Source organism: Myxocyprinus asiaticus, chromosome 2 (assembly GCF_019703515.2).
Source record: "Myxocyprinus asiaticus isolate MX2 ecotype Aquarium Trade chromosome 2, UBuf_Myxa_2, whole genome shotgun sequence".
In the NCBI taxonomy this organism is placed as follows: domain Eukaryota; kingdom Metazoa; phylum Chordata; class Actinopteri; order Cypriniformes; family Catostomidae; genus Myxocyprinus; species Myxocyprinus asiaticus.
The window spans coordinates 50,258,551-50,274,640 of NC_059345.1; the positions used below are offsets into that span (position 1 = coordinate 50,258,551).

Sequence of the window (16,090 nt, forward strand, 5' to 3'; positions counted from 1 at the left end):
GAGTTGTCAAACCTGGCATCCAATTTATGAAACGAGTTTGGAAGTGTTGGTTAGAGCTACTCTGATTTATAGAAAGCACTCAAATATTTTGAGTTTGCTATTCACAAGAAGCATCTGCTGACATGAACCTTTCCTCACAAAAAGAGATCTCAGAAGACCTACATTCAAGAGTTTTTGCTTTGCATAAAGCTGGAAATGGTTACAAATTTATTTCAAAGAGCTTAGATATTCATCTGTCCACAGTTAGACAAATTGTCTATAAATGGAGACGATTTAGTACTGTGGCTACTCTCACTAGAAGTGGCCGTCCAGCCAAGATGACTCAAAGGGCACACCGCAGAATGCTCAATGAGGTAAAAAGAACCCTAGAGTGACAGCTAAAGACTTGAAGGGATCATTGGACCTGGGTAACATCTCTGTTCATGAGTCTACTATACAGAACATTTTAAACAGGCATTGTGTCCATGGCAGGACACCAGGAAGGAAGCCACTGTTTTCCAACAAAAACATTGCTGCCGCCTGCAGTTTTGTTTGTGTGTGTGTATATATATATATATATATATATATATATATATATATATATATATTGGCCCCTGTAGCTACTACTTTTCAGAACTTGAAAATATACAAATACCCTACTAACAGCTTTTTTTGTTTGTTTGTTTGTTTGTTTTTTTGTATGTAATACAATTGCATTTCAGAAGTTAAGAAGGTCTGAATAACAAATTAATGGCAACGTTATGAAATAATCTAATTAAAGATTATTAAAACTAAATCTTTAAGTCTGAATTTCAATCCTAAATGTATAAGAATAAGGAGCTTTTAAAACACAGTAGTTCGGGGATAATTCTTGAACCATTATACTTTCTGGTACGTAAAGAGGACTGGCTGTTCCCCAGGTTTGCAGATGAAGGTAACAGCTCCCTCTATCCATCAGTAAAAGCGCACTGATGAGACAGAGGATGTAACTATGGGATGCGGTCGGGCAAGTGCAGTGATGCTGCTCAGCAAAATGTTTAATAGCTGAGAACAAAAAGGACTCAAGTCAAAAAGGAAAGAGCTCTAATGAGGACGATTCAGATAATGGCATCGCACGAAGATGTTAGCAGCTGTTTTTTACGTCTACAAAACAGATCGGAGAAACAAAAGCGTGCTCCTCGCGTGCACATAAATATCAGTGCGATATGAGCGCGAGACGAGACAACAAAACCCGAAAACAGCGATTCTTCAAGGCGAACAGCGCTTTATTTTGTCTTCATCTGACAATGAACACTGAACGAGACCGAAACGAGAAAAAAACCTTAACGCTTTCACTGTCTTCTCATCGCATCCGGCGACTGCAATAAGGATTTGTGACAAACTGACGGCAAGAACACAATTTAACGGGACTTGAAAATGAAATCATCCCTGTATGAAGACGTGATGGAATGGAAATAACTGTTTAAGTTTGACAGCTTCATAAAAGTGACCCGAGGACATCACCTCTATTGTGTTCTGGCTACTTCTGACAGCACAAAAGGCGAACTGCCCCCCGTTTTTAATGGGTACCTTCTAAACTGGATTTTACGGATTTTTCCCCCCAGTTAGACTCAAGTGCACAGTAAGGACAGCCACAAGACAGCAGAGCATCTGCCAACACACATACTCTCCTGTGATGATAACATCCACAGCAGTAGCTACTGCGTTTAGACATGCCCATTTTAGTGGTAAAAATAATTTCACGGTAAGTATCCTCAAGTTTAAATGCTTTAATAACTGGCCATGCCATTTATGAACAACTGTTGCGGTTAAAATGTCATTTATACAGTACTTTGAAAAGGCTAGTTCTCTCAACAACTGTCTTAATAATTGTCCTCAGTAACATTGCTTTGCTTAGTCAATTTTTATTTGTTTATTCACTAAATGCAAAAATTCTTGTTGAGAGAACTACTCATTTCTTGTTTAGTCAACTATACATTCTCAATACGAGAACATTCTTTTTATCACAGTTCAGTCTTATATACGGTATGGTTTTAGATTACTTTTACATGAAGTTAACTGGAATTTTTGCCTCTGAAGAAAGGTACACTAAAAAAATGGAGTGCGGTTTACTTAAAAAATAATAATAATAATAATAAAGAAAATAATAAAACAGGAAACAATTTCCATGCAGAAAGAAATTGCTAGTAAATTTAATAGACCATATTTTCAAGTGAAGGCTGCATGCAATTCTTGGTGGCTCTAATTAGAAATTCTCAAGTAAAGTTTACTCTAAATTTTACTGTACATTTTACTCAAGCAACGTAGCACTGAATTAAGCCAGTACTTGCATTTCAAATAATGCTTAATGCATGCTATGTAGTCTATCAAACAACATCACCTTGTTTTAGTGACAACAGTAACAATATCCAGATATGTGCACACAGACCTCAACACTTTGTGCACAAAACACAATGACGTTAACATTCAACAGATATATATATATATATATAATTATTATTATTATTATTATTATTATTATTATTATTATTTTTAATCATAAACGGGTAACTTTTTGTAGAAAATAAACTGCAGACGTTAACAAACTTAACAACAAAATCAACAATAAAAAAACTGTGTAAAACAACTTGCAAACAATGAAACCATGTAAGCACATTAATTGTTCAAACCAGATGCATGATGGGAACACCAGCTTTGAAAAGTTAAGTATATTTTTTATTTTGTATTTTATTTACTGTGAAATTTACTCAAATTAGCAAAAAAAATATGACAAGGTTTTCTACATTAAGATTGATACATGATGACGCATTGTAAAGATAATAAACAATCATAAATAATATTTCCCTGTAAGATAAAACATTAATTTTTACATGGAGTACAAATTTAGAATTTACTTAATATTTTCAAGTTTACGCTTTAACTTATTCAGTGTAGAAAGTACTTAATCTTTTCTGCTATATATTTTTGCAAGGCAAGACAGTACATACAATTGCTTGACACAGACTCACAATCCTCAACCCTTAACTCACAAACCTCAATAAAGGTGACAATCAACAAGCATCATTAAGTTAAAAGATGAGCTCTTACACACACACACACAAAAACATTTTTAAAAGAAATTGTGGCTTTGTCTGAACTTGATTCAATCATGGACAGTGGTTCCACAAGTTTGAAAGGAGTTTTATTTATTTGAAATTACTAAGTTATCTAAACACAAAAACTTTATGAATTGGATAAACCCAACAAAAACTTCCATTTTACAAATTTAAATGGATAGAACACAATTAAATCAAGTTCTGACAAAATGTTCTAGAACTGTGTTGCAAAAATAAACATTTTAACTAACTAACAATTAACTAACAGTGGCAACAAAAAACAACAACAGATATATAAATAAAGTCAGAAAACAGCTAAACATAAGCCTATAACACTTACAGCATAATTTATTCATGTTGCAATACATGCTGGGAACTTGCAAATCAGCAACATTGTTCAGTATGAAATTGTTCATTCACACAATTCCGTTAGGCTTGTTGAGACAACTTTTGGAGGAATATTGTAGGTCTAACATGTTTTTATGTAGATGCAAAGTAATTCACATTTCATAGTATCTGTTACTCAAAAAAAAAACATAAACTGGATAAACTGTAATTTCATTTTTTACAGTGTATAGCTAATAAATACCCTGCAGTACATCAAACAGGGGAGTTTTAAATGTCACCCTTATAAAGTCATTGTAATGAAAACCATGTTCATGAAGAATAAACATTATTTTAAGATGTTGAATAGGTCTGGATTTGTTCTCCAGACCCATCTGGAAACTAGTATCAATAATGTGAGTGTGAAACAAATGAGTTCTTCTCACTCTGTTGCATTCTGACATTCCAGCTGTACGAGACCAACACTAAACGGACAGCAGTTACTTCAATTTTACACTGAGTGGGTGATGTTGCTGTGATGAGGATGCGCTTTCCTCTGAAGAAAATCCGCAAGCAGTTCAAACTCCTTCTGCTACTTGTCTTGCTTATGTTTGTAATTGGGTTCACATATTTTCACATCAACCAAGGCAAAGCCATTAAACTCCACTTCAACTATGGTAAAGGTAAGGGACACTAAATTATAAAATATTCTATTCTAGTATTCTTACATGTAAGCATTGTTTGAACTGCTCAGTGTGGACTACAAACCTATCACCTATAGCCTTTCACTTCAACTTAAACCTTTGCATTTCTCATCAAAGGAGAGTAATGCCTATGAAGCCCCAATAAACATATCCTTATAGCTTTAAATGGGATAGTGCACAAAAATGCTATTGTGCAAAGTTGATTGTGAAAAGCAGACTATTTATAATTATCAATTCAATGTTTCTGTTGGGTTTCAGAAGCAGGGTAATGAGGAAGGCAGTATGAAACAATGTCCAGTGTTGTCCAGCGCTGATGCCACTGTACAGTCTTAATAAGGATTTTTTTTTTTTTTTAGGTTAAAGTTGAATCAGTTAACTGCTGATTATTCCTAAACTAATTTGTACTCTAGGCTGTACAACCATTAGTTGAACAGATACGACTTGAAGCAGCTCTGTACAAAAATGATTTTCCTTTACACTTTTCAAAGAGAAATTAAGTCTAAGCTACAGGCAAAATTTACATTCATTACTTTGGATGAATGTCCTGAAAGGAACCAATTCAGCAACAACAGTACAAAAGTTCCCCTTCCTTTAATTACTGTTTGCAATAATCACATACCACACAACTCTATGAGAGCAAGAGTGGCCTTTTATGCATTTTGCTGTTATACTTGGTGTGTGTGGGTGGTTGATGTGAAATGCTTCAGAGTGTCATTCATAGATATATATATATATATATATATATAAAAAAAAAAAAAACGTAACTTGTCTTATATATTGTTTATAAAATAGAGAGTAAACATGACTTTCAGTGCTCAAACATTTATATCCATTATTATTGTTATTATTATTATTATTATTATTATTATTATATAATGTGATTTTTTCGGTTTACATTAATATATTTATTACATTTAGAATAAAAAGAATAAATTTAGAACAAATCTTTTTTTTAGCAACATTATGTCCATACATGATACAGGGTTTAGAGTTTGTTCAAAAGGTATAATGCACTATACGTCACTTAGGATAAAAGCATCTGCCAAATGCATAAATGTTAATGTAAGTTTCATTTGGATAACTTGATGTGTTTTTTGGTTCTTTGTTATCAAATATAGACTTTGTGTGAGTTTCCACAAAGAGTTTCTGACATTTAGACATTTTCCTGCATGTATTTCATTTCCCAGTATCCTTGCTTTCATCTTATGAAGCCCCAATGTTCAAGAGGGTTCTTGATGAAGCCTGTAACCATTTGAGTCTCTTACATTTTTGCAGAAATTATGCACATGAAAACCTCTTGTTGATGTGAAGAGTCAATAATTTGCAACAACTACCAGGTCCTCAGGCACTTACTGAGCACTTTATTAGGAACACTATGGTTCTAATAAAGTGCCCAATGTGGTCTTCTGCTGTTGTAGCCCATCCGCCTCAATGTTCGATGTGTTGTGCATTCTGAGATGCTGTTCTGCTCACCACAATTATACGGAGTGTTTATCTGAGTAGCCTTTCTGTCAGAAAATCCCAGGAGATCAGCAGTTACAGAAATACTCAAACCAGCCCGTCTGGCACCATCATGCCATTGGTCGAAATCACTGAGATCACATTTTTTCCCCATTCTGATGGTTGATGTGAACATTAACTGAAGCTCCTGAACTGTATATGCATGATTTTATGCATTGGACCTCTGCCACAGGATTGGCTGATTAGATAATCGCATGAATAAGTGTACAGGTGTTCCTAACAAAGTGATCAGTGAGTGTATTTGCATATTTAGGAAATGTCTAATATACCATGCCAGACAAGCTAAATTGGATTTTTTTTAAATCACAGTCTCTCATTAACTCTTACATTGAAGCATTGTGTCCTCTGTTAATAGAGGTGAAGTAATTGTGGCAGATTAGTTGATAAATCACTACTGTATTTGAGAGAGGAATAAATGTGTGAATTCCTAATTATAGCATGAGGGCTCAAGGCTTTTCCCCCTTGTTTTTTTTACTGATTGAGATTTAAAAAGGAGGTTGGTTGCTGTAAATTCTGTGGCTGAAGTTGACAGGGAGAGAAATTAGAGGTGCAGTCTCTTTTAACCCATGGGTTAATGAAATTTGTGTTGGACCACATTATAAGCTCCTCTCAACACACAAGGTAATGCTTATGCAAATTAGTGTTTTGGACAACAGCCACTGTCATCTCAAGTAAGACGTGCTGTAGGTGGGAAGTGAGATGGCTAAACTCTAAGATCACTTCACTCTGTTAATCTGATGGGAGGTAAATGTTATGGAGGGCCCTGTGAGGACAAAGGCCACACAGTGACATAGAGAAGTCAACATTTCAGTCCATTGTGCTGCATTTGTGTAAATCTTTGTTCTGAGAATGACCAAGAAACTGTCACAAATCACATTCTGTTCTTTCTCCCCAATTTGGAATGCCCAATTCCCAGTGCACTCTAAGTCCTTGTGGTGGCGTAGTGACTCGCCTCAATCCAGGTGGCGGATGACAATCTTAGTTGCCTCCACATCTGAGACCGTCAATCCACGCATCTTATCATGTGGCTTGTTGAGCGCGTTCCCACGGAGACATAGCACGTGTGGAGGCTTCACGCTATTCTCCTCAGCATCCACGCACAACTCACCACGTGCCCCACCGAGAGCGAGAACCACATTATAGCAACCACAAGGAGGTTACCCCATGTGACTCTACCTTCCCTAGCAACTGGGCCAATTTGGTTGCTTAGGGGACCTGGCTGGAGTCACTCAGCACACACTGGATTCAAACTCATGACTCCAGGGGTGGTAGACAGCGTCTTTACTCGCTGAGCTACCCAGGCTCCCCCAGAAACTGTCATTCTTGAAACCAAATATTACATAAAAACTGAACATGTATATTACATGTAAAATTTGACATGTAATTTAGATACAAGACATGTCATTTAGAGTATTCATCACAACAAGCAGTATAAATATCAATTTTTTTTTTACCCCTTAATCCTCAGAGGGAGAGATCCTGGATTTGTGCTTAGATGACTGAACAGTTCATTGTCTGTTGACTTGGCTCAGGGCAAGGACACATGGAGCAGGTGGTGGTGCACTCAGCACCAAGACAGGAAGTGCATAAAGCATGCATATTCTGATGAGCATTCTTCCAGCCAGAGAATCTCAGGGAGTGTAACACTTTGTAAAATGAAATCTCTGTCAAGATGACTAGATAAGAGAAACACAGTTAAATTATTCTTAACTCATTTATAGTTTGATATCACTACCCTGTGGACCACCCTGTCAGTGGTTTACAATAACACTATAAAAGTTGATTAAAAAGGTTATTTAAAAACATTGTATTACATTTTGCATATTATACAGATTTATGACTGTGTGGTGCTTGCATATTATTAATTTAACACCTCAAATAATTAGCAGTTTTGTTTGTCCTTGGATGACCAGATAACCATGACAAAATTTTTATGTAATTATTATTTCTCAAAAAGTGTGTGTGTGTGTATTGGTCAATATTTCTATTGACCAAGGAGAGGAAGTTGTCATGGCCAAACTCCTAAACATTTGGTATCTCTGTCTTCTTACAGCAAGATCTACTATTGTGGAATGTACGGCAAAGAGAGACATAAATAACAAAAGTCCTATACAAAAATTAATTTCTGGGTTTTAGGAGGATAAGGAATAATTGATGACAGACCAACAGGCCGGAGTCATCTATTCCTGTTATACCACACAGTGGCCAGTTTACAATTTCAGAGGCCCCAAGCAACCGACCAAACCAGGGCCCCATTTCGAAACTTTTTGCTTAAAAAATTACATAAAATTTATTTTAAATCATCATTTTAAAACCATCCAATCAGCCGCTGTAGCCAAGTACATTCAACATGTTTAATGAAATAAAAATCTAGTTAAAGGTAATTAATGCATGTTTTCCAGTTTTAACACAGTATAATGATAAAAAAGCAATTTTTACTAAACACTTTTACCTACTACTTCACTCACTAACATTTTGGAATTCAGTTGTTATTTATCATTATTATTATAACCCAACAATTATTTATTGTTGTCCAGTTTGTCATTATAATTTGATACAGTATTATTGTTATTACTTCGAGGATTTGTTGTATACAACAGTAATATATTCCTGTCTTATTCACTTTACTTTCACCTGGAGCTTATAATATGATGCTGCAGTGTATTGTTCACCATGTTGCAAAAGGCTGTATTTTATGTAAGCATCGTAGGCAACATTTGTAACAGTATTGTAACAGTAAACATATAAGGCAAGCATGGCCCCTCAGCACAATAGAGCAGAAGGAAAAAAGAAACATTGTCGTTTATCAAGCGCTGAAATTTTGCTTGGTGCAGAACAATCTGGAATAATGTTAAACATTGTAACATTCACCTCTGTGCAGCCTGAACTTGTTCAGAACGTTAAATCTTTGCAACACCTGCGCTAAAAACAATATAGATGCAGCACAAAAAATGAAACAGAACACAGGTGTCTCGATGTGCGTTTTTGAGACCTGAAGTTATTTTGAACTTGACACAGTGTATAAAATGTATAAAAATGTGCCAATCCTGCATGAGACACTGAAGAAACAGTGGGGCAGCGGTCAAGGACATTCGTCCAGCGTGTGTTTACATAGGAAAACAAAACAATGGAAAAACAGAGCAGAAGCACACAAAAACATGTTCGGTGTGAACAGCCCCTAACAACAGACCGGTCTCTCTCATCCCATTCATGGCGAAAACACTCGAAAGGGTAGTTTTCAATCAGATCTCTGCCTATCTCTCGCAGAACAAGCTGCTTGATGACAATCAGTCAGGCTTCAAAAGTGGACATTCCACCGAGACTGCCCTGCTGCCTGTCATTGAGTCATTGAGACAGGTGAGAGCTGGATCTAGATCATCCGTCCTGATTCTACTGGACCTTTCTGCAGCCTTTGACACAGTCAACCATCAGATCATACTGTCCACCCTCTCTGCTCTGGGCATCACAGGAACTGTGCTTGGCTGGTTTAAGTCCTGTCTCTCAGGTAGGTCTTTCAAGGTAGCCTGGAGAAGTGAGGTGTCCAAGTCACATCAGCTAATTACTGGGGTACATCAGGGCTCAGTGCTTGGGCCACTTTTCTTCTCTATATACACAACATTACTGGGAACCATCATTCAAGCACATGTGTTCTCTTACCATTGCTTCGCAGATGAGACCCAGCTCTACTTTTCTTCCAGCCCAATGACACCACGGTGACTATATGAATCTCAGCCTGTTTGGCAGACATCTCGGCCTGGATGAAAGAACACCACCTCCAACTTAACTCAGGGAGCGGGTTTGGTTATTAGCAATAATCAATAATTATCAAAGATAATTATTAATTATTAAAATCAATAGAACATTGATGAGAATCAGTGTTAGCTTTTTAATCCTTTAAATCAACAATCATCAAAGATAATTATCAACAATCAATTCTTCTCTGAACATGCAACACAACTACTTTTTCAGTCACTTGTCATAACTAGACTTGATTACTGTAATGTTCACATTGCTGGCCTCCCTGCATGCACAATTAGGCCCCTGCAAATGATCCAGAATGCAGCAGCACATCTGGACTTCAATGAACTAAAGAGAGTATATGTTACACCACTCATTGTCTCTCTTCACTGGCTGCCAGTTGATGCACGTATCAAATTCAAGGCTCTGATGCTGGTATACAGAACAGTCACTGGGTCTGCTCCAGCGTACCTAAAATCATTCCTGCAGAGCTACTTTCCCACCAGAAGCCTGTGGTTGGCTATTGAGCAGCACCTTGTTGTACCATCACAAAGAGACACCAAATCACTTTCCCGGACATTCGGTTTCACTGTAGCTCGTTGGTGGAATGACCTTCCCAACTTCCTCTGTGAAGCAGACTCACTCTCTGTCTTCAAAATATGACTAAAGACACATCTTTTCCATGACCACATAACTATGCACTCTAATCTGTCTTGGATACTACTATTCTGATTCAAGTGAAAATTTGTAATGCAGCACTTTTTGTACTGATGTCTTCTTAAGATGTATCGCTTGTGATGTATTATACCTCTTTTGTAAGTCGCTCTGGATAAAAGCATCTGCCAAATGAATAAATGTAAATGTAACTCATCCGTTCGCGCGTATCTGTAAGAGCACGTGGGCGAAACAAGTTTGGAAGGCCTGTATATTTTTTCATAAATTACATACCCGAACCCAAAGTCCTACTTGAAAAACTGACCTGAACATGGCAAACTTCTAACATGAACCGCTCTAAGAGTGCTGACAACGGCTTATTCGCACGTGTACCTAGAACAACATGTCACCCCTCAAGTGGTTTTTGAAGAGCTTTTCTGCCAGAGCAGGACCCCTGCGTCACTTTAGGACTAGTAATGGAGGCTTGGGTTGCTTTTAAGCACTTATTGGAGTAACCAGTAAGGTGGTGTGTATGTGTGTGTGAGAGAGAGAGAGGGAGAGTGTGCAAGAGCGAGAGAGAGAGAGCAAGCAAGAGACAGAGAGAAAGCACTAAGACGTGTACCTGTGGCTACTGCAGATCTCATCAGCAGTCACATTGCTTCAAATCAGCAAGTTGTTAGTTTAACTACACTTCTCTTTAGTAGGGTGATATTCGACATTCTTGTATGTAGCTTTTTCAGTTGCTGTACTGTTTGAGTCTTGGGGGTGTGTTGACATCATGGCTCTGTTTCTTGCTCGTGAGTGTCTATGTGTGTGCGGATATATGTGTGTGAGTGTGGGTGAGAGCGAAAGTTTAATTTGGTTATTTTGCTGTGGTAACCATTAGTCCCATTAAAATAACTAAAATAATTTGCCGAAGTGATATAGAACCATTATGCTACTTCATAGCCATGCATTTACTGAAAAATAATTGCACACCTTAAAATGTCTGTCAGCCAGTCAGAATTAAGCATTAAACAGCTCTTATAATGACCTTAAAGCCTGTTGTATCAAATATGTCTGACACATTTCCTCCAATAGTTTATCACATGTTAATGCTAATTATTACTATTAATATTAACTTTATTTATCTCTGTACATTTTAGACCTGCATAGTCACATGTAAACTTCCAGCTCTGTGCCTAAACTATGTATTCTTATATGCACTTCAGAGACCAGTGTCCTGACTGGCCGAGAGAGCAAGTACCACATCAAAAAGTGTCAGCAATATTTAATCACCTGCAATATATTCCTGTAATCTCTCTGCAACATGTAAGACTAAACATGTAAGCTATGAAATAAAACCATACATGTTCAAAATATAAACCCTTTTAGAGCATAATATGATAAACTGTTCACAGGTTAAGCAGTGTCTGACTGACCTGGTTGGGTCTTGGTTACTTCAAGCAGTACAACATGTTTCATAGACCCAAACGAACTACATCACTTAAAAAAGATCTCTCTAAAGAAATTTGACTGCATCTCGTTGCCTTTGATTTCAGTGGCTGGCACCTCAAACTCTCATTGGTATTCCTGGAGGCAGCAATGCTATCCTCAGCACAACTGTGGCTTTGGCTCTAGGGCTAAATATGTGCTCTGCATGGCCTAAATCCAATCAGGGAGGAGCCATTATCATTTCTTATTTATGGCTCTTTAATTAGGAACAGCCTACTATATAGTGGGGTGCAGGTTGCATGTAATGTTTTTTTTTTTTTTTACAAATTTGCTTTTAGTGTAGTTTAAGTTTCCATATTGCTATGTGCAGTTTGCATTAATGTATGCATTGTTTCAAAATGTCATACTCGCATCCTCTGTTTCTATGGTAATTCTTTACTAATATTGACAATGTGCCATTTGTTAACTTTACAAAACTCATGTCAGGAGTAAAATTCCGAGACAGGAACTTCTCAGTGCCTTGAGCACAAATAATTCTTTATGCAGGCTGTTTTGCAAGAAGAAGGGAAGGAAAACAGTCATCCCTTATCCATCTGCCAGGCTGAACGTGCCAGATGCAGTAGGCTGGTTAGGTTGCTCCTTGGAATATGGTGTGGCATTCTGTGTCGTGCCATTACTATTCCATTCTCTCCTCCCGTCTGCCTCCTTTCTGAGTTTAACTTTTTATGTTGGCTTATCAAGAAATGCTAAAATCTGAGGTCATGTAAAAAAGGAATCTTGGCTTTCAATCTTAGAGGCCTGAAAGAAAACATGTTATCAAATCAATACTGGTGGTCGGCTGATATTGAGTTTTCAATGGATGACTTATAGAAAAATCTAAATGTTATTTTATGTATAGTCTGAGTCCACAATGCTTCTACACTCAAATAATAAAGTCATTACCCTTACTTAATATAATACTTTTTTATAAATAATTGAATGTCTTTCATTCAGAATAAGTCAGTTTAATTGAGCCAACATAATTTAGTTGGACAAGGTCAAATTAATGTACAGTAGCAGTTTTAACTCAGCTTTATTAGGTTCATCAAACTCGATTTATTAAGATTTATTTACCTAATTTTCTTAGGTTGGTCCAACTTAAATTATAATTAATTAAATCATTACATTATCTTAATATAACTATTAATTTATAACATGCCAAGTGAGCAAGTGGAAGGACAGTGAATCTGTTGCACTGTCAATTTAATAGCAACAGCTTATAGAGCTTAGCAGCACACAAATCACATATCACTTGAAAATGAAAGTCCATACTCAACAAGCATAAGCACCATTCTTCACCGCAATGGTAACCCCCAAAACTCCAGCATAACATACACTCTTTTTAAATACCAATATAACAGGACATTAAACATTAGCAAACCTCTCCTATTCTCATCTTGCTCAAACTCTATAAAATAACACTTAATTCCAACACTTGTTCTCCCTATCCAATCCCATGCAAAGCATGCCAGGAAATAGAAATCAACTGCCCAGTTTCATCAATGTTTCATTAACAACACAAAAATTATTCTTGTAGTCCCAACTCAAATGGATTAAGCAAACTTCCATTTTACTAATTTAAATGGATAGAACGCAATGAGATCAAGTTTTGAGAAAGTGTGCTAGAATTGTGTTGTTTGTTCATTTTAATTTATTAAATTGAACAAGCAGCAAAAAACCTTTGTGTGTGTGTGTGTATTTTGCATTTTTATTTATTTTCATTAAAGGGTCATGAAACCCCAAAACAATTTTTTTTTTTTTAGATATGAACAAATATGCATGTTGCACATCATTGAAAACAATTAAAGCATTCATTATGTTTATTGTTAAGGGTAAAGTGGTTATTTTTTCATTTTTTGAGCCATTTCTTTCTTCTGGTTTAAAAATGAAACTGAAGCAACGTCAAAAAATATTAAGTACATGCGTAAACTCTCAGTTGTAGGTGGTAGCAGAATACACTAATACGTCATTAGATTCTGAGTGTTTCTCCACAGTATTAATGAGTAGGAACACTTCCATCCAATCACTGCGCTACCTCATGCATGAGCTTGCAAGCTTCAAATTACAGCTGAGAACTCCAAATCACACGCCTACGTGACAGTGGTTCCCGGCTGGCGTGAGCTCGACAGCACTCGAGAAACAGATATGCATAACAGAAGAGAATTATCATTGATTGACCCCCCTTTAAAGTTTGAACAAATAGTTATAGTCTGAATGGTCTGCAAACTGGTACAAATAGTCTATTAGACATCATAATGCTTCCCAGCATGACAAACTATTTCATCAAATGTTTAACAGCAGTGTAGTAAACTCTTTGACAGAGGGCAACATTGGGTAATTTTGGCTTCTTTTTTATCTGATCTTATGATGTTGGGCTACATTAATGTCACTATTTAGACTTAAGCCTACTGAGAATGTCTGCACTGATAACAAACAAACTCAGTAGGGCTTTGTGGAAGGGTCCACAGCAGAATGAAAGGAGGACACAAGGAAACAGGCTTCTTCTGGCAAAGGTAAGACTTTTAATTGGCAACTTCAACGCTTACAGCTTCACAGGTACGTAGTTTCACAAACTCATTAGCTTCACAGATACGAACACTCAAACTCATCAGCTTCACAGAAACCATGGACTTCCTTGTGCCAGGCACTCTCTCTCTGCTGGTGGCTTGGCTGCTTATATGCCGCTCTCCCCATGCTCACTGGAATTAAAGACAGGTGTTAGACATAATCTACCTCAGGTGCAAGCACCCTTACCGCTTTCTCTCTCTCTGGACAAATGCTTGACCACGGCCCTGCTGCCACAGGCTTTTTACATTTTGGCAGTTTGTTCACTCAATTACTGAGTGATTTTATGAAATTGGTTATTACGTCTCATAATATTTGGGAGAGCATTTCAACGAAATAAATTGAGATTTCATACAACATCATAATTGGACAAGACCATAAGTTCCTGAATGTGAGGCACAAGTTGACATAGAAACATTATTAGATAATGCGCACCATTTCACACCAAATAAAGAAACCTCAATTCAATATAAAGATCCTCCCGTTTCAGTTAGAATTTCCTACCATGGTGAATTTTTTTTACGTTTATTTTATTTTTTTATCTAGCGTACTTCTGCAGCACTAATCATACCCCTTATTTTCATCTTTATGAGGACACCAACATAATACTGTAGGAAAGTGAAATAATGAGTCAGACTTCATTTCACAGCGTGAATTTCAGAATCAACAAATCTGTGGCCGGTTGTTCACATCTGGAGTAGAGGGAATTAAAACAGAAGAAGGTCACCAGCTTTGTCGTCAAGACAACAAAGTTGAAATGCAGGATAACTTTACACAGCAAGGTTAGTAAGCGATTTTATCACACAAGAGTCATTAGCATGAATTATGTTTGAGTATTGCGGCTGTACTTTTTAAACAGTGTGTAGTTAAAAGGCACATTCAGTAGTTTGGAGCCAATTTAAAATGTTTTACACATTAACAAATAAATTGTGTTTTTGTTTAGTTTGATCCGAATGGTGTACACTCACATGAGATGAAGACTGTACTCATAATAGTTTTCTATAAAAAGTGTTTTATTCTACATGGTGCGGGTCACCCCATTCAATGTGTTTCGCCATGTTGAAATCACATGACCCGCAATGTTTCACTAAACATCAAAGAAGAGAATCCTCTCACTAACTGGTTGCCGTCTATGTAGATACTCTTGGCTATGCTTAGAACATTGTTGTTTGGTGATGCAACAAGCGAAAAGAATCAGAATGAGCTTTATTGCCAAGTATGCTTACACACACAAGGAATTTGTCATGGTGACAGAACACAATGGAACATACTTATTTATCATGCTTTAGCAGCAGAGACAACAGGAGATCCAGTAGCTGTACTGCCGAAGAAGCAAAAAAAGTTCTGAAGCAACTTGCTTCAAGCAAGAAGACAGAAAGACCGGCAAAGGCAAAAAACTAGAGTAAACATCAGAAACAGTAAGGCATCTACATCTTCATTAGTTTAGTGCGAAGTAGCTTGGCACAGCGATTGTTGTGGATTTTGTGTAAACCATGACACTGGTTGCTTGGAAATAAAATGAGTTCTTCAAATACAGTATTCATGGACATGCTAAATTTGATCATCAAAAACAATTCTAATCTTTTCTTTACCATAACATTCTGTATCGCTAGATAATTGAGGTTTACGTTATGCTAAGCAGTTCTTTAATAAAGGTAGAAACTGTCTTTAGAAATAGTGTGAAACATAGACAGTCTCCAAAGATTATTGATATGAGGGACAATAATAATCTATCCTTAACAGTAGAAGCACGTTCACTTGATTTCTGCAATTATATTAGGAAGTAATAAATAACTTTAGAAATTACCTCAAACGGCAACATTTTCCAGATGCAAATGATATTCCAAAGCTGACGGGGGCAGCAGAGACGATCATGCTTATCGACATTGATAGGTGGCAGTACAGCACCTAACACCACTGTCACGTCGGCACTTAAAGTACACAAAGAAGAGCAATGCTAAGGCTAACTAGAGAACTACTGAATGCCCCTTTAATGTTTTGTGTATTGGACCGTTTACTTTAATTATGTGCCTTACT

The 16,090-nt window shown here is 36.8% G+C and overlaps 1 protein-coding gene across 4 annotated transcripts in view; it reads left to right on the plus strand.

Moving 5' to 3' along the window:
* The first annotated feature begins 989 nt into the window (after positions 1–989).
* Positions 990–16,090, plus strand: part of LOC127452144 (N-acetyl-beta-glucosaminyl-glycoprotein 4-beta-N-acetylgalactosaminyltransferase 1-like) — a 144,094-nt gene continuing 128,993 nt past the window's right edge. For all 4 annotated transcript variants that reach the window (XR_007899207.1, XM_051717382.1, XM_051717391.1 and 1 more), the window contains exons 1-2: positions 990–1,723; positions 3,868–4,081. Coding sequence is in view for 3 of the 4 variants with exons in the window: in XM_051717382.1 (XP_051573342.1) it covers positions 3,937–4,081 (145 nt within the window). In the remaining variant the exon portion in view is untranslated. The remainder of the gene's footprint in view (positions 1,724–3,867; positions 4,082–16,090) is intronic.